General features: G+C 42.5%; 1 protein-coding gene across 6 annotated transcripts in view; it reads left to right on the forward strand.

Moving 5' to 3' along the window:
- Positions 1-898: 898 nt before the first annotated feature.
- Positions 899-26,798, forward strand: part of zfyve9a (zinc finger, FYVE domain containing 9a) — a 44,659-nt gene continuing 18,759 nt past the window's right edge. Inside the window, exons 1-9 of one of the 6 annotated variants that reach the window (XM_085805767.1) lie at positions 899-1,147; positions 11,551-11,656; positions 14,485-14,592; positions 16,336-17,186; positions 17,235-17,837; positions 20,340-20,439; positions 21,301-21,480; positions 22,221-22,387; positions 24,315-24,426. In XM_085805767.1, the coding sequence (XP_085661893.1) occupies positions 14,523-14,592; positions 16,336-17,186; positions 17,235-17,837; positions 20,340-20,439; positions 21,301-21,480; positions 22,221-22,387; positions 24,315-24,426 (2,083 nt within the window). In that variant the 5' untranslated portion in view covers positions 899-1,147; positions 11,551-11,656; positions 14,485-14,522. Of the gene's footprint in view, positions 1,148-11,550; positions 11,657-14,484; positions 14,593-16,335; positions 17,838-20,339; positions 20,440-21,300; positions 21,481-22,220; positions 22,388-24,314; positions 24,448-26,798 lie in introns of all 6 variants that reach the window. The other 5 variants (XM_085805766.1, XM_085805763.1, XM_085805764.1 and 2 more) reach the window with 5 other exon arrangements.

Genomic DNA, 26,798 nt, shown 5'->3' on the forward strand with positions numbered 1-26,798 from the left:
GGGTTTTTTATGGGCCCCACTGGGCGCTGGGCCCCTAGAGTTATCATCACCTTTCTCCCCTATACAACGGCCCTGGGTGTCCTTACATAAACACAAGCCAACATGTGTGCAAATGTATCTCTTTATTGCTCAGGTGTGACGTATTATATTATATTGTAGCATAATCTTATCAATTTGGTGTCCAGGGTGAACAAGCGGGCGGCCCAAAACAAATAAGGAAACAAATGCAGTGTAAACTCAACAACCCTTTGTATGCATATAGAGTAAATACAGTGTTGAATCAGACTGTACCATCCACTATATTTACAATAACGCTGATTATTCAGCAAATAAATTCAATGTTTTCGAGAATATCATTTTAAAATACTTTCACACAACTTCAATATGTTGTCTTGATATTAGTTGTGCAATCATAAGAAAAATGCTCTTCTTCTCTTTTGATGGCAACTAGTTAGTTTGATGATGTTTTGTTTTATACTGTAATGCAAAAATGAGTTGTTATTATGACCCTAACCCCAACTGCATGTTATTGTACATTTTACATGTTATTTGTTAAATTTCAAACTCAGTGGCTCAAAATAACTATTTTTGAATTGCCCATATGACTCACATTAGTTATTTGCATAAGTCTATAGTTGCATGAATGTGTTTTGCTTCTAGCTATAAAATGCATGGGGTTGTATCTGATTACATTTGCCTCTTATTACATTTGTTAGTTAAGATGATTTAAGTTGCTCTCCTTCCTCTGTGTTCACATTTGACCATTTAAATAAATAAATAAAAAGAAATACCTAGGCTAATTCACAGTTACATACACACCCCGACTCCCGAGCTCGCCATAACTTACATTTTATTTTGAAATCGACAACCGGAAGTCCCAGATACACCATCATGGCTACCTTGACGTTACTCCTTATTTTTCCCAGTATTAAACCTTAGGGGAGGTGATACTTGAGCGCTGTCGCACAACCACGGCAGACTACGGGGCTGTACTTTCCGACTTGTGCTGTAAGAGTCGGGCGGGCAGACGGGCAGTGGAGGGTCTAACGCGGGGATAACTCAAAAATAGCTCCCAAAGGCGATTAGGTATGACGGTTACTAACGGAGGGGCTCCGCGGGACCGCACGTAAAGATGAGGATTCCTCCGGTGAGTGACTGAATTTTGTTTATTATTATTTCACAGCTCTGTTGCGTCTATAAAAAACGGCAGCTGGAGTCATTGTGGACGGCTGCCGTGTTGTGTTGTGTTGTGGTATTTTCACAGTGTAGTCTCTTCGCTAGCTTGTGGTGTGTAACCGTAACACTAATATAAATATATATATATATATTTTTTACGTCAATTACACAACACGTTAACAACGCTCCCCCAACGGCTGTAACTAAGCAGCCACTAAAAAAAAAAACGTTAGCAGACGTTAACGTTACTTTTCAAATGACTGAGAGAAATGGAACGGAGGAAATGGAATGCTTTTCAAATGGAACGCTTTTCAAAATCCCTCTTAACCGTTAAAAAAAACTGCCCGTTGGCCACGAAGCCCACCACCAGCACCGAGTCGGTGACGGTGTGAGTGTCCGTCAGAGCAGCAAGTCGCTGCCGTCACTCGGCTGCACGACTGCCCGGCGCTGGCTGAACCCGTGTGTGGGGAGCTAACACTAACTAGCTCCTCCATTAACCCCCCGATACAGCCTGCTGCTGTGTAATTTCTTAATTTTTCGCCGTTTTCTTCAGTCGATTCGGTGATAAATGTTTAAAAAAAAACTTCCCTTCGGCCTTTTCGCTGATGTGCTACAGTATGTGGATGTTAGATACAGCTAGCAGCACCCATATTGCTAATACAACTATGTTTAAGTTCTGCTGCAAACAAAAAATCTCAACTGTGCAGGTTTTGTTTCTTGTGTTTGTGTTTTTTTTGTGTGTGCAGCTATTCCGTTTTATTTAACCCAATGCATTTAATAGCAGAGTAGTTTTCCCCACTTATCCAGTCTACCTGTGAACAATATTTACCCATCTGAGGGCTGTGTTTGGCCTGTAGGCAGCAGCAGCCACAGACAGTGCCACTTATGGTTGCATAATCCAAGCTAATGGTCATCTATCTGTATATTGCTCTTCAGAGTTGGGTTTTTGGTGAAGCTCATTATTGGTAGCAGGTGTTTTTTTGTTTGTTTTTTTGTTGCATTTGCCTCATCATTTGGGTTCTGCAGGCCCGAGTCAAGAAACCTCTGGAGGGAGGTGGATTTATAAAGAAGTGGGGGCCCATCCCAGTGCCAAGTTGGATAGTCGTCATCCTCATCATCATCCCCAGCGACAAATTAGGAATGAATTTGTTGCAGGAAGGATGGCCAGAGCAGATAATATCTAAGTGCAGCTGGAGTGATTTAATAGTTGTTTAATCAAGTAGTTGGATGCCAGAGAAAACAGTCATTTACTAATCACTTCACACACTACATTCTGCACATTCACAGGTTCTCAGATGGCAGGACCTGCAGCTTATCATGGTCATTTATCATTGTAATCTAAATATCCTTTGTGGACTCAAGATCAGAGAAATAAGACATTGGAAAATGTCACCTTGAATTATTCAGATTTTTTCATTTCAAGTGCATTTTCCACTATATCAGTATAACAGTCACATTACGCCAAAGTTTTATGCTTTATTGCACCCATCATCATCATCATCTTGTCTGGTCCTTTTTGGCGTCTCTCCAGTCTGGACTGGCTGACTAACCATGATCCATGAAATCCAGATTTACCTACACCAAGAGAAGATAACAACACACCCCACTCTCTCACTCTCATCTTCAAGTGGTGCTGAAACCCAGGGGGTTGATTGAGCAGACTGATCCAACAGGCTTCCAAGCGAAGACGAGCTCTCATGTGTGCACAGCCTCCCCAGATGTAGGTTACTGTATGCTTTCAGAAAGTATTACAAGTCTCTCCCCTGATGGCAGCCTGGCGGTCTGTCTCTTTTTCTGTCTCGTGGTGGTTAAATGTAGATCAAAACATAAAGGAGAAAGGAAGCTCATAATAGCTTTTGACACTTCCTGTGAAGCAGAGCAGCTCTTTGTAGGAGAAGGACAGCTACTCTCGTCTCTACCTTTCCTTCTTCAAACCTCAATGGATTTACCTCTCCAACCTCCACCCTGTCAAAGAAATTATCTTTTCAGAAATCCTGACGAAGTGCGTGACCTTTTTTTTTTTTTTCTTTTTAATCGGAGGATACAAACCTGTGGCATGTTTTTCTTTCATATGTGTTTCTTTCATTCCTTTAATCTCTCGCAGATCTCGGAAATTGCTGTGAGAAACAAAACTCAGCGGAGCAGGGAGGAGAAGTCCCAGTGCACTCCCAGTCAGGGCGTTAAGCGTTACATAAAGCTGTGTCACTCAGTCATGCGATGGCGTTGTTAGAAAGTGATGTCAGTCCATTCTTAAAGAGAGGAAGTGATCATTTGGAGGTTTCCTGTGCTCCCCCTGTGCAGACGGCGTCTGGAGCATGGCCGCGCTGCATATGGATCTAAAAAGCACTGTTTGTCAGGATGTGAGCTCGCGGCCATGGGAAGTTTAGCACCAGGGAGAGAAAAACGAAAGAAAAAAGGAACAATCCAGAGATTTGTCGCGCAGCCTTGATTTCTTGAAGAACTCTTTGCAAGTTTCACAGCCATTACCACTTTCACAATGACGTTTCCACTAAACTGCAAAATCCTCAGTCATTTATAAAATACCATGAACTTGTGAAAAATACCCCGTTATTATAATCTGTTAAGCGCCCAAGGTTGCATGTTCAACTTCTGTGGTTTGTTAAACAGTTGTTGGAAAAATAATAAGAAAGAACAGCGTTAACATTTTCTCAGTTTCCGATGTCATTAGTGTTTTGTTCAATCAACCATCTAGAAGCTCAAGGTTTTTAATTCAATGGCACTTATGACAGAGACCAGTTACCGTCATTACCGTTACATATGACTAGTTTACATCAACCACAGGATATTTGTCCTTTAGTTTGAAACGCAATTATTGAATCAACTGTCATATCGGGTAATATACTGATTATATAAGTTAAAGCAGAAGTAAGCGATCCGGTCGTTTTGGCTATGGAGTTAGCAGCCCCCGCCCTCGTCATGGATCTATTGGTCCTCGTCCCTACGTCACCACATTCACGCGCATCCCTTGGCTGCACACACAGAGAGGACTGCCCCTTTATGCCGTTCTCTCTCCTCATTGGATAAAACTTGTAGGATACAAGGAAGTATACAAGACGTTTTCTCCTCGGCTTACAGCAGAGCAGAGTGACTGACAGACCCGTGATTCGGTCCAAACACTCTATAGAAGTGATTGCTGTTGGAAGATATAACTATTTAAGACTTATATTAACACAAATATTCCGCTTACTTCTGCTTTAAGTTTCGAACCACAGCCGCTACAAAAAGAAATTTCAGTTTACCAGCAAATCGCCTCTGCTTGATATGAATGTTGCTGATAAACTGTCTGGAAAATAACAGTTTTGATAATCGATTACTCGTTTTTCAAGCAGAAATACTAAACGCCCTCTCGTTTCAGCCTCTCATATTTGATGATTTTCTGATTTTCTTTGTCACAGATGAGAATAAATTGAAAATACAGTACATCACAGTGGGTTTGGAGAAAATGTAAATGGCTTTTCTCACAATTTTATAGACATGTGTGTTACAATACAGGAAGAAAAATAACTCTTAATGCTCATTTTCTCATTTCCTATCCCACTGGCTGAAGTCAGCGTGTATAAAACTTTAATGAAACAATTCTTAGAAGAAGAACCACGGCACTTTTCAATAACGACACTAAAACTTTCATGTAAGCGTAGAAATCATTCTCAAGTGCAGACTGCGAACGACACGAATGAATGTGTGTGTAAAATAATGAGTCTGGTGAAGTCAAATATCCTCCCTCTACACACCAGCCAATAGCAGGCCTCCGAACGCCATGCGTCAGGCCTTCATCACCCCATTCATCATGATTTAATGCACAGCTTGTCATGATTAATCCTCCTGAACTGACTCCTCATCCTCCTCATCACTCACTCTAACATTAACGCTTCAGTATATTAAAGCGCGCAATAAATAAGCTTATCATAAGATGTATGTAACCATGAAACTAATTACCAGCTGAAGCTGAAATGTTATCTGATGGGTTTAAGCTGAGTATGTTAAAGGCTATTAGACATGTAAAACTGAGGAAATTATGTTTTGAAAGTTAATTTCTGACCCCGGCATCAGTGTGTGACCACATGTTTTAAACTTAACTACAACTGAACATCAAATATATACAGCTTAGTATATATTTGATTATCAGGTCCACTACTAATTGCACTTTAACAGTGTCTTTACATTTGTTGTTTCTAACCCTCACATTTGAAAACCTGTGTAGAAATGATTTGAATGGTGATTATTGAAATAGTTGCCCATTCTTTTTCAATCATTTCAGTTGTAAAACAGATTTTTTGTTTCTGTTGAACATTTCTCTTCAGATTTTGAGGGAGGATCAAAGCCATGCTTAAAGTTTAGGTACTACTAACATCATTGAAAAGGGGATAAGTTTTATAATTTGAGTCGCAACATGTCGCAAGATGTCACTTTGGACATTGTTTTGGTGGCATTTTTCACTCGTTTCTGACATTTCATGGACCAAATGATGAATTGATCAATCGAAAAATAAAATCTGCAGGTTAAACGATGAGGAAAATGAATCATTTGCAGGCAGCCCCCAACGCAGCTCTACTCTACTTTATGTCAGCTTGTTTGTTGTGGTTTACATCGTCACATATTTCCACAACATCTTGAGTCGTTCGGTGAGCGTGTTGTCGCTGTCTCCATATGTGTAATGCAGACATCAGCTGGTGACGCTTCGTTCACTCGTGAGCCCTCTTTAATACTTCAGGAGCTGAGTCCAGTCTGAGCACTTAGGAACATTTAGGCAAGACATTTATAATTTGTAGAGGAAATCCAATGTCGTTTTCAAAATTTAGATGCACTAAAAAAAAAAATGCTTTTACTATAAAATGGTTTGGTATGCTTTTATGTTGTTGTTATGACAGACAAAGACATGAGCGGTCTCTACGGGGCCTTGTCAGCGAGACAGAACGAACACTACAACAATCCTGGAAATGTTGCATTTAAAGCCTGCAGTTAAATGGTTATTTTCATTAATGATTGATCTCCTGATTGTTCCCCTGATCAGTTCATTGATTGATCATTTTGTTCTTCTCACATCTGAGAAGCTACACCTGGCAAATGTTCGGTATTCTTGCTGAATAATGATTATTTAACAATTAGAACGAGCGCCGATTCATTTTCTGACATTGAACCAATCGATTGCAATGCTGACTGATTGTTGCAGCTCCAGTGCACTTAAATGCAGTAAGGCCCCTTTTACTTAGCATATTTACATCTGTCATTTTCTTGCTGTGACATATGAAAATGTAGATGAACTATAAGATCTACTGCCAAAAACCGGGAAGATCAGCACCAATTTCACGCAGGAAATGGTCCCAGGAAATGATGAGAATAACTCAAAAGGAAACAAGAAGCTGGGAAAAAGAAAGAATAGGAAGAGAGGAGCCTCGCTCAACTAAACACATGCAGAAGTACAAAATGTATATGCAGCATTACATAACCCCGAAATGTGAATGTCAAACTACACAAATGACTCTGAGGAATTTCCAGCTGATTGGCGAGGAAGTGAGTGCGGCTCGCTCACAGGAAACAACAACAGGAAACTGTCTTGTTCTGACAGCGAGGCCTTATAACGAACTGCCTCAGCGACCCAGCGCGTCCGTCCGAGTCCTCCACGCTTGTTTATGTGCTTGTCTTATTTAATTATGCTGCTGCCATGATGCCAGGACGTCCAGTCAGGCATAGTCTATTGTGTTAGTTAGTCTGTCTGTTAGGCCATTTCATTATTAGCATGTCTGGCTTTACACTGACTGCAGGCCGGAGCAGGACCGTCACTGACCGTGGGTTCAACTTCAATGAACTCGATTTTTAAAATAGACTCTTTAGTCATGTGTCCTCCAGCATAATGTTTCATATTCTGTGTTTTATACTGTATATCTATCATCCATCTGTCTGTACTGTGTGGTCCCGATTCGATTCAATATTGATTCATTTTTGGAGATATTTCAGTTTTGATAACCAATTTGCTTGGTTATGAAAGAGATTTTCACAAAACGAATAAGAAGATGGAACTCTCTAACCTGGCGTCTTATTAAAAATATCCATGTTTATGCATATTAAATTGACTGAAAAAGCACAAGTTACATTAAAGCAGAAGTAAGTGATATATTTGTGTTAATATAAGTCTTAAATAGTTATATCTTCCGACAGCAATCACTTACATAGAGTGTTTGGACTGAAACACGGGTCTGTCAGTCACTCTGCTCTGCTCTGAGCCGAGGAGAAAACATTTATCGTGTCCTACAGTTTTTATCCAATGAGGAGAGAGAACGGCATGCAGGGCTGTGTGTGCAGCCAAGGAACGCCGTGAATGTGGTGACGTAGGGACGAGGACTGTTATGGTGCGTTCAAGGAAACTCGTATTTTTCCGACCGTGAAGTGGTACCAGTTCGATCTGGTACGAGTTCACCGGTCGGAAGTTACGAGTGGCCGTTATAGTGACTTTCACCGGTAAAACAGGTTGGAAAAACACGAGTGGGTTGCCTGAAACGCTACAAAGTCGTAAGTTGTGACTTGAAGCTGTAATTTACGATTTCAAAAGCCTGCCTGGAACGCAGCATTAGCGAAAACGGCCGGACCACTTACTTCTGCTTTAATGCACATTTATTTAAAATGGCCAACTCCAGAAGTAAACGGTACAACAGTGCAATGGCTACGTTAAAAGATCGATCTAAGGACTTTATGAATCGATATCAGATCTTTCAAATGAAGGTCGATATAAATCAGAAAATCTTTTTTTTTTTTCTTTTTTAAACCAGCCCTACGCTGTGTCGTTGATCTAATCTCACTCCCGCAAACAGTTGTATTAGAGGTGAAATAATTGATCAGTTAATTGATAGAAAAAGACTTAAAAGATACTTGATGAACTGCTCAACTGACTTATCAACTAACAATATCAGTTTCTGGTCACAGCTTCTTTAATGTGTCTGTTTAGTTATAGCATAAAATGAATATGGCACAAAGATGGACTCATGATTTCTGCACCTAACTGTGTCATCTTTTTGGTGTTTTTCTATAAACAAAGAGTTTTAACACCTAATAGTTGATTGATTAATATGAATAATAGGATAAGTGTGTGTTCTGTTGTGTTGGACGCAGCTTTAAGAGAGAGCTGCATCTTGGTTTTGGGAGGACTTTGCGGTCTTCTTGATTTTCTAGTGTTACTGCATGTGGTTGGTTGCTTGCCCTCCTGGTAGGGTTAGATTAGTCATGAGTTGATGAGTTAAAGCTCACATTGTTGGGAGCAGTTGCATCAGGCGTGTTTGTACGTTTTGTAGCTAAAGGGACTGTTTTTTGTTTTGTTTTGTTTTTTTGCTCTGACTGACACTTTCACTTTCTCTCTCATGCACATATGTCTCCTTTAAAGCATCTTCCCAAGTTTACATGTCTAAAAATACAACCCCTTCACGCACTTTGACTAAAGATGCATTATTCAGCGCCTCTGCAGAGTAATTAAATCTTAATCAGGGACGGGGCTCCTGTCGTCATGGAGGCGTGTCTGTCTGTCTCTGTGTGTGTTTGTTCACATGTATTTATGTGTGTGTGTGTGTGTGTGAGAGAGATCATCAGTGCACCGTCCACTGGAGCTTTGCAGACTCCTATGGTGCTGGATGATTTATGCTCTCATTCAGTATGGGGGGGGGGAAACCTCTCTCTCTCTGCTGTAGTAAAAGGTGCAGAAGCTGTAAAGGGTTAAACTCCAGGGTTCAGCGTACGTAGATGTTGCTCTGGTTCATCGGTCGGTTCAGGTGATGTGATGATGGTTATTTGTTCTACGCAAACTGGGTCTCATCCTGCACTGGGAGGCTCATGTTTTTTTCCCTGTCAGACTTGAAACCGTCTGTTTTCATTTTCACGCTCTGTCCTGGTGAAACGCTTCCAGTGGGGTTTCAGTGGCTCAACTCAAGTCTTGACCTTGGAGCTGCATAAAAATTTAATTTCGGTTTTGATTTGAAGCCTGTTTTTTTGTTTTTGTACTAACATTACAGTTAATACAACCAAAATAGATATAAATGAAGTATTATGGAAATTGCCCATTAAACTAATTTTACAAGCTGATAAACTAATAGTTATTTATAAGCTTGGTGCCTTTTTGAAGAGCGTCCTTCCTATGTTTAAGTGATATTTTTGTTTTTTCTGATTATGAGAGCTGGAAAATATATACAGCCTCGTCACTTGCTATGATTGATTATATTCTTTAATGTTTATGAAGAAGTAAAGAAGGTTTTGATCAGATAGTTTCTGATTGAAATCAAAATCTGGATGATTTCCTGGGTGCCCTGGTAGCCTAGAGGTTATAGCACCACCCATGAAGGTCCACATGTCTTTTCCTGTATTGTTTTCTGTCCCCTTGTTTTGTCTGTTAGTTTACCCTACGACATACTTTTCCCTCAAATCTGGTTTCCTTGAATTATTTGCATTTATAAACCATATTAAAAAAAATATCTGAATGGTAAAGTTGAGGGACTAAAAAATGAAATGTGAAAACATTTTTTTTTTTTTGTAATATTGTGTTGTGGGAACTGATCCATGTGTTGGACTTTCCTGACAGGCAAGTTGAGGTTTCATTAACCGGTTTGACTGTCATGGTTTATGTTTATATATAGTAGCGAGTAGAATGAAGCTCGCTCCTGTATCGACTGAGCACGGTGACGTCACACGACTGGTGTGTTTTGTTCCTAGACTGAATCACCATCATCGTCATCATCATCATACTCCATCTGGACTGTGCTCGCCTAAAGGGGTTGCAGCGCGCTCTAATTAATTAAAGCGCTTGTTTGTTTATTTGTTTCGTTCACTAGTGGATTAATAGTTTTGTGGATTTTCTTAATTTGCAGAAGCCTGTGAAGTTTCTGCCGACTAGACGACGTGTTTAGCTCTGGTTGCAGCAGCAGCTTCTTCTCTCTCCGCCGTCGTCGTTCCTTCCTGCTGTGACTGAAATGAAATGGTTCGACCCCCCCGCCACACGCTACACGCTACACATGTAGCCTCCTGTCCTGTGCCCTGTGCTGTGCCTTCACAGTTTTTTTTTTTTTTTTTTTTTTGTGCTGACATCGTGCCCATGCTTGCATCTTAAACTAAGCGGAAAATGTGTTGACTCTGCTCCTTTTCTCCGAAGCCTCTGCTCTGCGGAATATCTGGTCTCTGGTGTAATCCCCCGGTCGCTCTTGTCCTTATGTGAGTGACCCTGAAGTTCAGCCTGGCTGTTACTCATTTGCAGCCTTACACACACATGCGCAAGGCAGGCAGGCACCGGCACGCATACCCCCCCCTTGTCCCATCACGTCACACACACACACCCTCATGCCCCACCACATCACATCCTCTCTCCAAGGTCTCCTCATCTGCAAGGACGGACGACGAGGCAGGTTTACTGTGGCGGTGATTCAGGCTTCAGCCGTTTCACCATTCATGACTCTGATTGCCTTGTCGAGCTCGGGTGGCTAATGGCTCACTATGTATGATAATGTGCGGTAGTTGTACACACTCTCAGCTGAGTACATGGTTAGATAGACGCTCGACGGCTCGGCTCGGCTGCTGTCTGTCTGTCTTATCAGTCGCAGCAGGGTGGTGTTGTTCATGAACTGCCCTCCACTGATTCATCACTAACTTTGAACTGTGTGCAATGCATGTGATTTCATTTCAACACAGCTGTGTGTGTGTCATAGTGTTGACACTGGGCCATACAGTAGCTAATGCTTAGTTAGTGTTACTACTGACGCTTTAACATTACTCATATGTTTTGTCTATGAAGTGTAAAAATTTCCATTGCATAGTACTAATTCTACCATCATGAAGTGACAAAAAGCATTACAATCTCATGTTTGTGAAACTGGAACCAGTAAATGTGCGATTTTCTTTATTTAGTGAATGTTTCATCTACAAATGTCTTATCTTGTCGGACAAACAGCCCAAAAGCCAAAGATATTCACTTTAAAATCACAGCGGACCAGATAATATTTAAAAAGTTGGACCTTCGGTTGAAAGTTCTCTTTGCTTGACTAACTATCAGACTACTACTAGTACTATTGAGCTCAACTTTTTTTGAAAAATGTATAAATGATGAGGGTTTTTATTTTAAAGGCATTATTCTTTTATAGGAGGAAATACCAGTCTCAAGCTTTGCCAGAAGTGGGAGTGGAACCGACACTTTTCACCCACAAAAAGTGAAATATTCAGCTTGGAAAAAAAAGCTCTCAGCTGCCTGGCTTTACTTTTTTACTGTAAAGCATGTGGGGAATTTCACTGTTATGGTACTCAAAGTGTCACCTCGCAGTGTAACAAGCGGCGCAGGGTTGAAAAAGCAGCTCTTTAATGAACGGTGTTTCCCCTCTCTCTCTGCCTCAGGTGTGGGCGCTGGGCGCTTGCCAGACTGGGTGAAGTGATAGCCGAGAGGGAAACCTGCTGAGAGAAAAACCACCGCCTGGGACTGCTGAGGAGGACCTGTGTGCAGGTGAGGACTGACGGAGAGGAGCATTATTTCATGGCTAAATGTTTCTACAGGCTTTTTGTAGCTGAGTCAGGAGTGTGTAGAGAAGACTCCAGCACACTATACTGAATGAAAAACACTTGCATAACCTTCATGGAAATATTTGCATCAGGCTTTAGCGTAATTATATCATTCAAACTACCCGGCCTAAGAGGGTTATAGCAGGACGTTTTAGTGGTGAGATCCACTGACAACAGGTGCTGGCTGGATGTCAGGGTTGACATTTACTTGTCTTTAATTTTAAATGAAGGCTATCTATCTATCTATCTATCTATCTATCTATCTATCTATCTATCTATCTATCTATCTATCTATCTATCTATCTATCTATCTATCTATCTATCTATCTATCTATCTATCTATCTATCTATCTATCTATCTATCTATCTATCTATCTATCTATCTATCTATCTATCTATCTATCTATGATTTGAAAATATGCCGTTCTTCTGAAATCTGTGGGTGTAAGACAATTAAAGCAAGTCAATTAAAGGCTAATTGCTTAGTCTAGAAATGAATCGATAGTGTATTTTTTGTTTTAATTAGGGAGAATGAAGAAAATATATTCCCTTAGAGGAGATGTAGAAAAGTTTCTGTCATGGCCATCTCTTTGCAGGATTGTGCCGGATCAGTTATTTCTAGAGCTGCTCCAATACCTGTTATCACTTAATTAACGCCTCGAATATGCAAATCTCTGCACCAATGATCACAACATACCATGTTATTAATGAATAAACATCGTAGTTGCACACTTCAGAGCAGCTTTCCTGGGAATCAAAAGCTGCTCTAAATCAGAAGCTTGCACAGGAAGTGATGACTCCTGTTTAACAGTGGAGAAGTATTGATTTCTGGTAAATAGTCTAACGTGGGTCATTAGCAAAGTGTCAGCGTTTTGACGACATGTTGCACTGGAAAATCCCGCCAGGAAAAAAAAGGCAACGTGTGCAGTAATACACGGCTTTAATTTCCAGGGGTGGTGGTGGGACTGGTGTTAGGACTAGAAGCCAGAATAGCCTTTATACATACAGGGTTAGTAGTATACACACACAGTACAGAATCTGTATTGTGAAGGACAATATTGTACCGAATAGGGATGTCTCGATTATAGATTTTCTTGGTACAATTATTGTCAGAGAAATAATCACAGTATCACAATTATTATGCATGAATTAATTTCACAACACTATGAATGTGTAAAATCAAATATAGTCAAAGATAATTACATTTACTAATTATATACACTAAATATTTGAAATATCTGTTGATATAGGACCAATTATTAATCCCGCGGGGGAAATGTTTGAAATGTTGAAATCATTAATTGTCATCTATACTAAATGTTTAAAGGGATAGTTCAACATTTTGGCGAATTGGCCCATTGCAATAATCCCTATCCACCACTTTCCGGAGAATGACGCTGGGTGTCGCCATGACACTCGATTCCACCGGAAAGATTAGCTGGGCTAACCGTTAGCTGTTAGCCGTTAGCAGTGTCTTAAATAACTCAATAAACGGCCCATGAAAATAATATTTTTCCAGCGGATATCCTAGTTACAACATGACTGAGCTAACTGGAGTAGTTTCATGTCGTGTCCGACAACGGGAGGGTTTTAACAGCTGACGTCCTGGTGTTAGCTTAGCTGCTGCTGTTAGCTGTCAGCAGCAGCAAAGCTAACAACTACGATAACCATGACTAATTACAAAAACATGCACACAGAAATAGTAATGTTTGTTCAATAATTCGTTTTATAGACTTAACAAACATCAGATTTAGTCAAAACGGTTTTGGCAGCCCGGAGCCCCCACACTTGGTGCCTACACCGATGGCTAACGCTACCAGTTAGCCGCTCGCTAGAATGCTACTAAAACCGACTTCCGTTGTGGTGTGACGCAATGGATCATGGGAAAATAAAGTGGTGGATAGTCATAGCAGTAGGTTCGTTACCTTTAATTGTCGGTGCAAGCTATTTTTAGAACGGCGGAGCAGAGCTGCGAGCTGCTCAGAGCTACGCTACGGAGGCTGATTAGATGGGATTTCTTGGTTTCCCTCATCAAACTCATCAAATACACAATCCAACAACTCCAAAACGCTCTGGTGGACAAGTTGTGAGCTGCACATTCACCACGCTATGAGATAATAACACAACGTTACCAGACAGAGTTGTTTTCGAGGCAAAACTGCTTTCGACAGGAACGCACATCAGCGGTTTTGCATGAATTTACCTCAAAAACAACTCTGTGTTGTTGAACTATTCCCTTTAAGTTTATTTTAATCATTTAGTTTTTTATTGCAAATGCCACGCAGTTGTTGTGTAACTTTGTTTTCGTTCATCTGTCCATGTGGTTCATGGACAATCTTTTTTGGAAAGTGTTGGTATTTAGAAATCTTTACGAATAATTAATTAATTGTGGCGTTTGATGCCGCGGTTAATTGTGAAAACAAGTAATGGTGACATGATCCCTAGTACTGAAACATCTCTGTTTTATTCAGTCAGGAAGGAATCTCTCTTATCAAATAGACTTGTTGACCACACCTCACTTCCCTTTTATTATCCCTGTGACCCCAGAGTGATCATAAAAGAGAGGACTGCTTAAAAGGGGAAATGAGAAGTGAGAGCGAAAGAGAGTCGGAGGGGATATTTCTGCTTAAACAAATCATATTATATCCAGTAGAGGACAGAGATATGAAAAAGGAGATATGATTCAGGCCGTTAGAGACATCTGCATACTGTATGGAAATTATGAAAAAGGTTTGGTATTGAGGACACGGCGCTCGCTCTTCCTGCCTCCAGGTTCACACGGCTGTCGGCAGGGTGGAGCTTCCTGACCCATGGAGAATTATTTCCAGGCCGAGGCCTTCAACCTGGACAAGGTGCTGGACGAGTTCGAGCAGAACGAAGGTGAGGTTTTAATGAATGACTGCGGAGACGAGGCACGGGGACAAACAGTGAGTCACCGGCGCGGTTTAAGAAGAAGAAGAAGGAGAAGAAAGATGGACGAGACGAGGTGTAACCGTGGGATTGCGAAGTTTCAGGAGAGCAGCTGCGGTTAAAGATGACATTATGTAACACATGAGTAACGCAGTCGAGGCGTCGGATCAGCAACAGTCAACCACCGCCCAGTGAATTTGAGCAACACTTACAGGTGGTAATTGAGGGTGCGCAGAGAGGGAATAGGACTAATTTGATTTTCCATTTCCCTCGGGTTCAGGTGAAACTGTGTAATTGGTGCACGGAAAGAGGGTTGTCGTTTTTCGCACTTAATACTCACAATGAGTAAAGAAAATGTATTTGATCGGGCCTCTTTTTTTTTAAAACTTTGTGTTCTCTGTGTTTATTAATGGTAATTATAAAGTAAACACTGCATTAATGAGCTGAGTGTCTGCAGACTGCAGCTCTGCAGTATGAGCGATCAGATTATTAGAGAAGAAAGGCTGTTTGTTTTTTTGTTTTTTTCTGGTTTTATTGTGTATGACCCCAGAAAAATGTCGGTCCTCCGAAAACACACACACACACACACACAAACACAGAATGTATTTTGATAGTACTGTGAGCTCAGTTTGTATTTTGGCTGAGTGATTATCTGTGTGTCCTCTGCCAGAGATCCAGCTTGGCAGATTAAGTCTGTGTGGGTGTGTGTGTGTCTGTCTGTCTGCGTGTGTGTGTGTGTGTTTGAACTGAGTACAGCACACATACTAAAACAGCTTAGCATGAATTCCAGGGAGGGGAGCGCTATACAGTAGCTGCCACCGCTGTGTGTGTGTATGAAAGTTGTTTTGGATAAATAGTATAAGAATTCCCGCCCACATTACACAGCATTCATGTGTCAGCCTGACTGATGGCTCCCAGGGGCGACCGAGCCGTTTGGCCCACTTTCTCAGAATTTCCCAGTCCATCCATGCACTAATTTCCCGCTCCATGCCAACCTCATTTCTCAATTTGTCCCCTGATATGTTCAGCCATTTTTAGCCTCTTTGGGTCACCTGGGAGTGTGTATCTTCACGCTCCGCAGCGCAGTTCATTTGACGCCGCTCCCGTCTTCATGCATGTTGAGGATCATGATCATGTTTGCTTGTGGCCGTTTCCTCTTGTTTTTTCTGTTTCTGTCTCAAATGTGATAAGAAACCTGGAAGATGATCAACGAACTGAGGGTGAAAAGTTTTGTTTGTAAGTTGTAAGTGCAGGAAAAATTACTATTGAAGTTTCAGTCAGTTTGTAAGAATAATCTCATTCTGGCTTTTTAGATTTTAGATTTAGATTAAGATTTATTTTGCACACTTAAAAATACACAAGTTAAAGAAACAATTTGATAATTTACAGTCCTAGAAGAGGCGAAAACTGAAAGAGTTTATAAGATGTAAGATATAATGTCATACAAAAAAGGAAACTGGGCATACAAATAAACAATCAGAGATATATAAGTGATAATAATAAAAGCTAAATGATCATAGGGAAATTACACAAAGAGATAAATGATCAAAATATAGAAATAACAATAAAAAGAAACAAAAGAAGAAAATGAAGAAACCAATGAAATCAAGTTGTGATCACTCTTTCCTATTGTTTTTTAATACCCTAAATGTATGATCTGATTGATCTGCATCTGTTAGTCGGTTGCAGCTCTAACTCTTCTCTGTCTTCCAGATGAGACGGACACTCCTATTCTCTCCGACGCCAAGTGGACCCAGATCCTGGCCCCGCCGACCCACCTGCTCTCTCTGAACCCCGCCCTGGCCCACGCAGACCTCAGCCCCCGGGAGAGTCCGCTCAGCTTCAAGAACCTCCCCGACTCCACGTCCAGCGCCTCCCCGGGGGCCGACCCCAAAAGACCCCCCGGTCCTGAGCTGTCGTCCTGGGCGGAGGAGAGGCCGGCAGACGTCCACAGCCCGCCGCTGCCCCAGCCCAACATCGGCAAACTGGTGGGAACGGACGACCTCTCGCCGCCGCCCCCCGTGACGGCATGTGGTGCTGTGGAGAACGGTTGCCCGGCGAGCCCGCGACACGATGGGCTGAGCAGGGATGTAAGCTCTCCTGCAGACACGCGGCCTGATGTTTCTGAGCAGGCCGGTACTACGGCTCATCAGGAGGAGAGCGCCGCCTCAGCAGGAGGTGGAGGAAGTCACACTCACTTCACCTTTGAGCTCGGATTAGGACAGGAAGAAGCTCCGTCTGAGAAGATTCATCCACAAATTGCAGAAGGTGTCTATAAAGAGCAGGCGAGTACGGCTGTTTTACAGGACTATGGTCAAGAGAGACAAACTGCAAACTCTGACAAGGAGCAGGGAGAAAGTGTCCTGAATGGGGGAACAGATGTTCACGCAGGTTGTGAGGCCGAGGAGAACGGTTTATCTCCTCCTGCAGCGGAGACGGAGAGGAGATGTGGTCCAGACGGACACACGGAGCAGCAGCTCCTCAGAATAACGAACCTTCCCAACGGTTTGGAGCCGGAGAGGAGCAGTGACTCCAAGCTGAAAGACACAGAAGAGAGACAGGTGGTGGAGGAGGAGGAGGAGGAGGAGGAGGAGGAGGGGGAGGTGGAGGAGGGGGAGGTGGTGGAGGGTTTGTCTCCTTCCCCCGTCCCGTCCAAAGAGGACTCTGTGACCGAGGAGAAAGAAATGGAGGAGAGCAAGCAGGAGAGCGGCGAGGGAGGAGCGGGAGCGGCGACGGGGTCTGGCGGCGGCGTCCAACCAAAACTCAACAACCGCCTGCAGCCGGTCAGCGTCCCCTACGGAGGGGCTCGACCCAAGCAGCCGGTCAGCCTCAAGCTCCAGATCCCCCAGCCGCTGCCGGGCCAGACCCAGAACCAGCTCGGCCCGTCCGCCGCCGCCGCCAGCAAGAACAAGAACCTCGAGAACCAGTGTTGGAGAGGCACGACGACGTCCGACGCGACGCAGAGCGGGACGGACCAGGCCGCGCTGGGGATGAACGGGGACGGCGTCGTCCACTCTCCCTCCCTGATGCCTTCGGAGAGCCCAGACAACGACCTCCAGGCGGGGCAGCTGGGAACGCTGTGCAAGAAGCCCGCCAGCTCCCTGGGGGAGGTCGCCCCGGTGTGGGTGCCCGACTCCCAGGCCCCCGTCTGCATGAAATGTGACGTCAAGTTCACCTTCACCAAGAGGAGGCACCACTGCAGGGCCTGCGGCAAGGTGAGAGCAGCGCCGGAGCGTAAAACACAGTAACACACAAACAAATGGGAACAATTTACCTCACATGTCTGGGTTTGATTGATTTTTTTTTCTCTAATTACAGGAGCATCTCAATAAATTAGAATATCATGGAAAAGTTAAAGCAGAAGTAAGCGATCCGGTCGTTTTGGCTAATGCTGCGTTCCAGGCAGGCTTTTGAAACCGTAAATTACAGCTTCAAGTCACGACTTACGACTTTGTAGCGTTCCAGGCAACCCACTCGTGTTTTTCTGACCTGTTTTACCTGTGAAAGTCACTATAACGGCCACTCGTAACTTCCGACCCGTGAACTCGTACCAGATCGAACTGGTACGACTTCACAGGCCGGAAAAACACGAGTTACGGGTTGCCTTGAACGCACCATAACAGTCTTCGTCCCTACGTCACCACATTCAGGCGCATCCCTTGGCTGCACACACAGCCCTGCATGCTGTTCTCTCTCCTCATTGGATAAAACTTGTAGGATACGAGAAAAGTTTTCTCCTCGGCTCAGAGCAGAGCAGAAGGACTGACAGACCCGTGTTTCGGTCCAAACACTCTATGTAAGTGATTGCTGTCAGAAGATATAACTATTTAAGACTTATATTAACACAAATATATCGCTTACTTCTGCTTTAAGTTTATTTATGTCAGTAATTCAATTCAAAAAGTGAAAATAATACTATAATTGTATAGATCCAGTACACACAGAATGAAACATTTCATGTCTTTATTTATTTAATTTCTTTTAATTGTAATGATATGGCTTACATTTAATTAAAAAAATTGAATATTACAAAAGACAGATTTAAAAAAAAAAAAAAAAAAAGAAGGAATTTTTGATATGGAAATGTTGGCCTTCTGAAAAGTATGTCCATCTACAGTATATGCACACCATAACTTGTTTTGACTTACTGAAGTGGACTTTTCCATGATATTCTGATTTATTGAGATGCACATGTATAGCTAACCAGCAATAACGGAGATAAGTCATCAAAAGCAGACAATGTGCTGTCACTGATATATTTCCAGTAGCTACATTTATAATATTAACATTTAAACATATTAAAGATCTGTGTAGTTTTTGGAAACGGCTCTTCAGAATAAAAGAAACTCGGTACTACAGCCCCAACAGCAACAGTTAGGATGAGTGACATAAAATATAAAACATACCTTTTACAATCGCGACATGAATAAGACAAGACAAGTCAACAAATATAATACAATATTTGCAATAGGTACAGTATAAATCATCATCCTAAATAAAAAAACATGCATAAGACACTCCAGCGCACAGTGGTTATAACATAAAGAGGCAAAACAAATCGAAGTGACAAGTCAGGACAAGTTGAGCTAAAAATGGGCAAATGGAAAAACCTGCATTACAACATTTCAGCATCAAAGAGCCGTCTAATCAACACAGTAGTAACCTACTGCAGCTTGTGGGTGTGTTGGATGATGCAGTCGTACCCTCTTTACATTTCTCCACAATGTATTAGTAAATCGAGCATTCAGCTGACGCCTCCATACTGTGTCTCTTGGGAGTAAATAACCTTTCACTGTATGGACACTTATATAGAATCATCAGTGTTATGGGCGAGTGGTGCAGTGGAAATGCCAACAACAAAACAAGAACAAATTTGCACTGAAGTGAAAAGGTAAAACTTATGAGAGCAAAAACAATAACAACTGCAAATTTTACAGACAGAATATTTCACCAGTGACTTGTAGAAGCTGTGTTTGGCTCTCTGGAGTTAGGGTTTATATTAAGTGCAGTCCTTTTGATAGATGAGTTCCTCTTTTTAGGGTCTTTTCTTTGCAGATTAACTCGGTTTGTTCTGCAGGTACTGTAGCTTTCTAGCATCACGACCGCCCACACACACAGGCAGCGGGACGTCCGCCACGCACAGTCACACTATGCCTTAAAGCGAAGATGCGGTCGCTGACACTGCACTGTGAAATCGCCGGACTGCTACTTAATTTCCCCCGCGGTGGTAAACAAGCGCACACGCTCTGCCACTCGAGCTGGGAGGAGCTGGCACTGCAGTAATACTGACACCAGCAGTGGGGCCGCAAAAACAATAGACACAGCGGGATCCTCGGAGCAGAGTGGTAGATCCACAAAAACCAGCTTATGTTGCTGTGAGGCTCTGAAATTAAAAGGATCCACCACCCCTTAGTCTAATCATTTACTAGATTCATGTTACTGGATAATGATGTATAATGAGGTGCTAATCCATTGAAAGTGAAGAGCCCCGTACTCAGCCGCAGCTCATTAAGGCACCAGCTAAGTACAGGAAATCGATATCCATAAAATGGTACATTTGCTTCACATTTAATCAGAACGTCTTTTTCACTTATTCTCTGTTTGAATCCTCTACTACAGCATCGTCGTCCACTAATAATGCTCAACTCTTTTGTCCAAATGCGACACAACAAATGACATGTTTCTGTGCGTGTTTCGTCTGCTTGTTATTTTTGAAGGTGTTCTGTGCAACGTGCTGCAGCCTGAAGTGCAGGCTCACGTACATGGACAAGAAGGAGGCTCGAGTCTGCGTCACGTGTCATTCTGCTCTGACAAGTGGTGAGTATCAATGCAAAGTAGGAAGTCACTTCTTTCCGTCTTACAACAGGTCACATTCATATGTGTTACATGTTATATGTGACTTAAATGTGTCAAATGACGCTGCTCCATTTCGGTCGATTTCAGATGTTCAGTGTTAATTTTTTTTCTTATTTATTTACATGAAAATTACAAACAAAGAAGAGGAGATCATCATGGGTTTTAAAATCAATATATTAAAATCAATATATTACATCATGGCAAGTTGCTACATACAGTAAATTTCTTTAATGATCCCGTGCCACTGGTCCAATGTTGGAGGATCTAGTGTTGCAACCATTTTCGTGTTATAGCTTTCCTACTATTTGCCAAAAGTATCTTAAATAAGTATTTATCCTTCTGTAGAACTGTTTCCTGTATTTTACCAAGATATAAAGTAACAAAAGGGTAATCTACTGTAAATCCACCGCTATTATTGTATCTATCTCGGTAGCTTAAAGCTTATCATAAGTATTAGGGTTCTTCACCACCAAAACATACAACTGTTGTGACAGAAATATGTTGGAGTGGAGCAGCAGGATGATTTTCCTATTGCTTATATGGTAATAAAGCACTTATAGCTACTGCATAAATACATAATTTCAGTGGCAGACAGTTCACATGTCATACTGTAAGAAAAGCACAGGTCAGGTGTAAGCAATAATTGCAACTACAACTGTATTTCATTCATTAGATTAGGCTACTTACTGGATAAGAGATATCCAGCATGTGGTTATTTACTTTTATGAGTTGCGTATAGGAATTTTTAGACTTTACACACACACACGCACACATCTTTCTATATGTGTCTAACTTTTACCACTGATACTTTCTGTCGTCCAGTTCAATCATGGGAGCCACCAGCCTCCACTGGCAGCAACCAGAGTCCGAACCCCAACAATCCAGCGGAGTACTGCTCCACCATCCCCCCTCTCCAGCAGGCTCAGGCCTCGGGGGTGCTCAGCTCCCCCCCTCCCACCGTCATGGTGCCTGTGGGAGTCCTGAAGCAGCCTGGCAACGAGGGTACGACCTTTACCGAGCATAAACATCCTCTTAGCACTTTATTACTGTAGCATCCCGTCCACACTTACTTTAAGCAGCATTTGCAGGGTTCCCACGCGTCCTGGAAAACCTGGAAAATGGTTGACCAATTTTCCAGTCATGGAAAACACATGGAAAATGAGAAAAAATGTCAAGAGTCCTGGAAAAGCTTGAGTTCACATCACATCTTAACATCAGCTACCAGAGCTCTGTCTGACGTTTTCAAACCACACTAAGGATTTCTTTTCCAAAGAACATTTCTCTGCTGAGTGACAGACAGAGGAGCAGCAGAGAGCTGTTGTGGGCGTGGTTTAAAAACAAAAACAACATGTTTGCGTTGCTCTCTGATGAATTTGTTATGATTTCTAAGTGTGTAAGAGATTATTTCATAGATAAGTTAGAGCCACCACAGACTGCACACCTTTAAATCAGACTTCTGGGAGTGAGAGAGGAATAAACATAGAAACAAACTGGTTAAATGTACAAGATAAGGTACAACTGTTGAAAAAAACAATTCTCCAAAGCATGAATGGGACGAGGGATGTATTAGTGTATGGTGTAATAAAATGTCTGTCATACTGCAACAGCTGAAAATGTCCTGGAAAATGGTTTCAAGAAAAGAGTGGGAGCCCTGATTTGCTTTTTTTTTGTTATTTATGGGAATAATTTGCAGTTTTTGTTTTTTAAGCTTTTGGTATTTCAATGTGTCAAACTTTGTTTAGGTTCCCTCTCACGGGAGCAGAGGAGGGTGTGGTTCGCTGACGGGGTTCTACCTAACGGAGACACGGCAGAGTCCCCCAAACCTCCGACTTCCAGCGCAGCCCCCTCCCAGTCGCTGGCCATCTCCTCCTCCAGTTCCAACAAATCCTCAGCCTCTGAGTCCTCGGAGGTAGGCTGGGGCACGAAAAACATTTCACCCACAGCTAATGCTATTAGGTTAGCGTGTATGGTCATATTAGCCCGAGAGGAATCCACAAAGAACTCTTTCTGTGGGATTCTTGGTGATTTACTCGTTGGCTCGGGGACTGAAATAAACGGGCAGTAAACAGAATTCAAAAAGGAACATTCCTCGTGTGCATAATCAGAATTAAAAATCCCAGCAGGCTGAAACGCTCAGACTGGAACATACTATACTTTATCCGCTGTATAAGCCGACATAAGTGACCAGAACGCTGTTTTTTTCCCCCTCACAGCATGTAACAGGACGAGCGAGCTGTGTTTGGTTGTTTCTGTGTTTGCGGCCCCTCGCTCATCGGAGTTGAATGCCAACTGTCAGGATGATTCATGGCCTGTTGAACAGAGTGATTGTTGAAGCTTTTAAATGGCTTTGACTGAGATGGCTCACTGATGCTATGCAGGCACAACTCGAGTTTCAGATTGTGGCAGTCGCACTGACCACGCTGACATCAACACAGGGCGTGATTTGAGTTCACTGCCAGAGAGTTTTTGCGCACGGAAAAGACGACTACTACTCTAGTTTATCAATGTCAGAAGATGAGCCTTTGATACGCTGTGTCTCTTAATGTGCTTTTCCAGCTGTTGTTGTCATGGTGCAGCATCTTATAATGAATAATATGAGGGCAAAGGCGACAAAACTCTCAGTTCGGGCCATTAGTAATGTTAAAGGGCCACTGAATCAATTGTACGCGTCCGAATCGATTTACTGGTCAGGCAGAGTTCAGCTCAGACTGTGAGAGCAGTTGTGTGATGTTGTACGAGGAGCTTTATCAAAACTGAGGAAAGAGACATCGCCTTTTGTCTTGCAGGCAACAAATTTATAATGAAAGCTTGCATTACAAGGTGTTGCACGGAATCTGAAAGCAGCTTACAAGACAGTTAGGATCAAAGCAAAGCAGCCATCAGTTTGTATCCAGTGCTTACAGAGTTTCACTTCCAGACAGAGCCGGCGCTAACTCCTTTAGCTGCTCCACTGTGTTTGTCAAAACAACGGCTTTCAGACGCTTTATAGCTCAGATTTCCCTGCAGGAGTTGGATGATAACTCTCTGTGGGTTTGAATCACACGGTCATTTTGTCTCTTTTGTTAATATGCAAATATATTGTAGCTTCAAGGAAAGGCGATTCTAAATGGCAGCAGTGTTTACTTACATAGGTAAATTAAGAAGCCAGATGGGTAAACTATGAAGTGAGTAGAATGGGTTAATGAGCTATGTTGAGTCTAAAGCCAGGCTCTCCTGTACTACAAAGGTGACTCTCTTTTAACCCGGTAATTTATGCTTAGCACATAATCTGGTCCCGACCAGGTTATGTTCAGAATTTCAACCTAAAATCGGCTATAAAAGCTGATAAATCAGTCAGAACTGTACTAGCATAAAACCATAATCATCAGTATTGAAAATAAAACAAATAGAATAAATGAAATAAAATCAAAATATCAAATTTTTTGTCATTTTACAAAACAGAAAAAAGTGGTTTGAATCAGCTGACACTACTCTACTCAGTGTACTTCTGGGCCTACTGTAATATTATAATAATTAATGAAAAAAAAATCATTTTCAGATCATGTGAGATACCAAATGGGTATGTAGTAACTAGTAAATAAAGGTAAAAACAGAAGTATTCAAAAACAACCAAACAGGCTCAGCAGATGTTACCTGTGATCACAACTGGGGACAGATTTGGCTTCACTGTGTCTTTATTGTCTCAGTCACGGCCACACGAACATGCTTTTGGATTCTGTCTCTGTACTGTTACTGTTACATCTCACTGTGTGTTATAACCTACAGTACATGTAACCCTGCACCTCCTCCCTCCCCGCCCCCCCTGTCCCCCCACCTCTCCTCTCCACCCTCCTCAGGCAGCCCATACCCCCGTGGCCCCGGTGGTGGGCAGCCCCGTGGGCAGCTCCCTCAGCCTGATCCCGGAGGACGGGCTTCCTCCCATCCTCATCTCCACCGGAGTCAAAGGAGGTACGGGAGGCCACATCACAGGTGCTTGCCCTCATCCTCACCATCCTGCTGCCTCCTCATCGCTCCGTCCGCCGCTGCCTGTTGTTCTCATGTGCTTCTATATCACGGCTCATGTTACGGTCACTCATTGCCGACACGGGAGGGAGGGAGGGGCCGGGGTTTGTTTGTTTGTTCATGGGAACGCTGTGATGATGCTTTGAATCATTTTGGTTGGGGGGGGGGGGGCTCTAGTCGTTGTTAAAAGACGATTCCAGACAAATTCAACCTGAGGCTCTAGTTTCCTAATATTTTGGGTCTAAAGAATGAATCTGAAGATTTTGTTTTTAATGGGATAGTAGCATTTTTTAAAGTGGGGTTGTATGATCTACAAATAGCCCCTAAGTACTTTAATTGCAGTAGCAGACTCTCTGCACTCCTCCCGTTAGCAACGCCAGCCCATAGCCCTGCCCAGAGATTTACAACATACATTGTTGTGAATGGACCCAAAGAAACGGCCTATTTCCGTGGCCTAAAAGAGGTTTTATGTGAAAAAAAAATACACAGTTCCATTGTTCGCTATAATATAATTTTTTCCAGCCCCTCAAAGTGCAGGAAAAACACAGTTTTTATTTGGACCTAACCAACTCACGTATCCCTCCGCCCAGGGTTAGCGCCCGCCGATCAGCAGTTGGTTAGGTCCAAATAAAAACTGTTTTTCCTGCACTTTGAAGGGCTGGAAAAAATTATATTACAGCGAACAATGGAACTGTGTTTTTTCTTTCAGGTAAAACCTCTTTTAGGCCGTGAAAATAGGCCGTTTCTTTGGGTCTGTTCACAACACTGTATGTTGTAAATCTCTGGGCAGGGCTATTATGGGCTGGCGTTGCTAACGGGAGGAGTGCAGAGAGTCTTCTACTGCAATTAAAGTACTTAGGGGCTATTTGTAGATCATACAACCCCACTTTAAAAAAAATGCTACTATCCCTTTAATGTCTCCTGTTTTGCAGTTGTTCTGTCTGTCCGCGCATCGCCAGAGCAACATATACTGTAATGGGAGGGGACGGATCTTACACCCCATCCTGACATACAGCGACGCGATCGAGCGAGAAAAAGTGATTAGAACGTGTTACTTTTCAATCAGCCTGTCCTGACACGCTGCGGGTGACATCGCTCTGTCCAGCGATGTCGCTCAACCCTGAAATTATCGCTCGCTCTGTCTCTATCTGGACGACATTTTGCGGCCGTGTCCCGCCCCTAAACACTTCTTATTGGTTGAAAAGTACACGCTGCTTCCTGTTAACAAGCTAGTTAGGAGAGAGAGGAGAATATGAGAGAATTGCATTGAAATGAAATTTTTAAAAAATACTCCAAGATGTCAAAAACGGCCACAACCAGGAAATGTCAGGAATCTAAAAATAGCCCCAGAAGTTTCCCTCGATAATTTGATTGATTTGGATTCTGAACCAATAGAATAAACTCGCCACAAAATCGTCACGCTGCATATCAGGACACTTTCTTGCGAGATTTCGTCACCGGTTCGTTCGTTCGCTCGCTCGCTGTATGTCAGGATGCGTTATTATTAGGCTGTTTACATCCCACTAAACTGTAATTGTTTTTCACAGACAATGTCAGATGGCTTCAATCATACACCGAGGGGTTTGTTGACTTCAAGAAAGCCGACATGTTTGTAAATGTAGCTGTGATACAAAGTCTTGCACGAGAGTCAAGTTGATGCGCTCAGTATGTTTACAGGTAGAATAAATAATATCCAGATTTACTCTCACTGCTACGAAAACATCATGCCTCCGAGTTGATATTCCTTTATTGATTAAACAAACGGGAGCTTCAGACGTGAGCACGCTAACTTCACTCTTGCGTGAGACTTTGCGAGACTTCGTATTACAGCTCCGTTTACAAACATGTCTGCTTCCTTGAAGTAAACAAACCCCTCAGTGTATATTTGAAGCCATCTGACGTTATCTGTGAAAAACAATTGCAGTTTTGTGAGATGTAAACAGCCTAAGATCTGTCCACTCCCATTAAACGCTGCTGTGGCGATGCGGGGACAGATAGAACAAAAAAGAAAATCTTCAGATTCGTTCTTTTAAAACCTAAAATACTAGGAAACTAGAGCCTCAGGTTGAATTTCCCTGGAATCGTCCTTTAACTTGGTCTGATGGTCATTTCCCCCTCCTTACCTCACTTATAATTACTTCTCCATCTTCACCTCCCCCTCGCCCTCGTTCTCACTCTCACATCTCCACCCTTTCTCATCCTCTGCTCTGTTTATCTAACTTGACCTTCCTTCCTTCCTTCCTTCCTTCCTTCCTTCCTTCCTTCCTTCCTTCCTTCCTTCCTTCCTTCCTTCCTTCACCCTTGTCTCCTTCTCCTTC

The sequence above is a fragment of the Trachurus japonicus genome, chromosome 17, assembly GCF_045865225.1.
Source record: "Trachurus japonicus isolate A0001 chromosome 17, Traja_1.0".
NCBI classification, from domain to species: domain Eukaryota; kingdom Metazoa; phylum Chordata; class Actinopteri; order Carangiformes; family Carangidae; genus Trachurus; species Trachurus japonicus.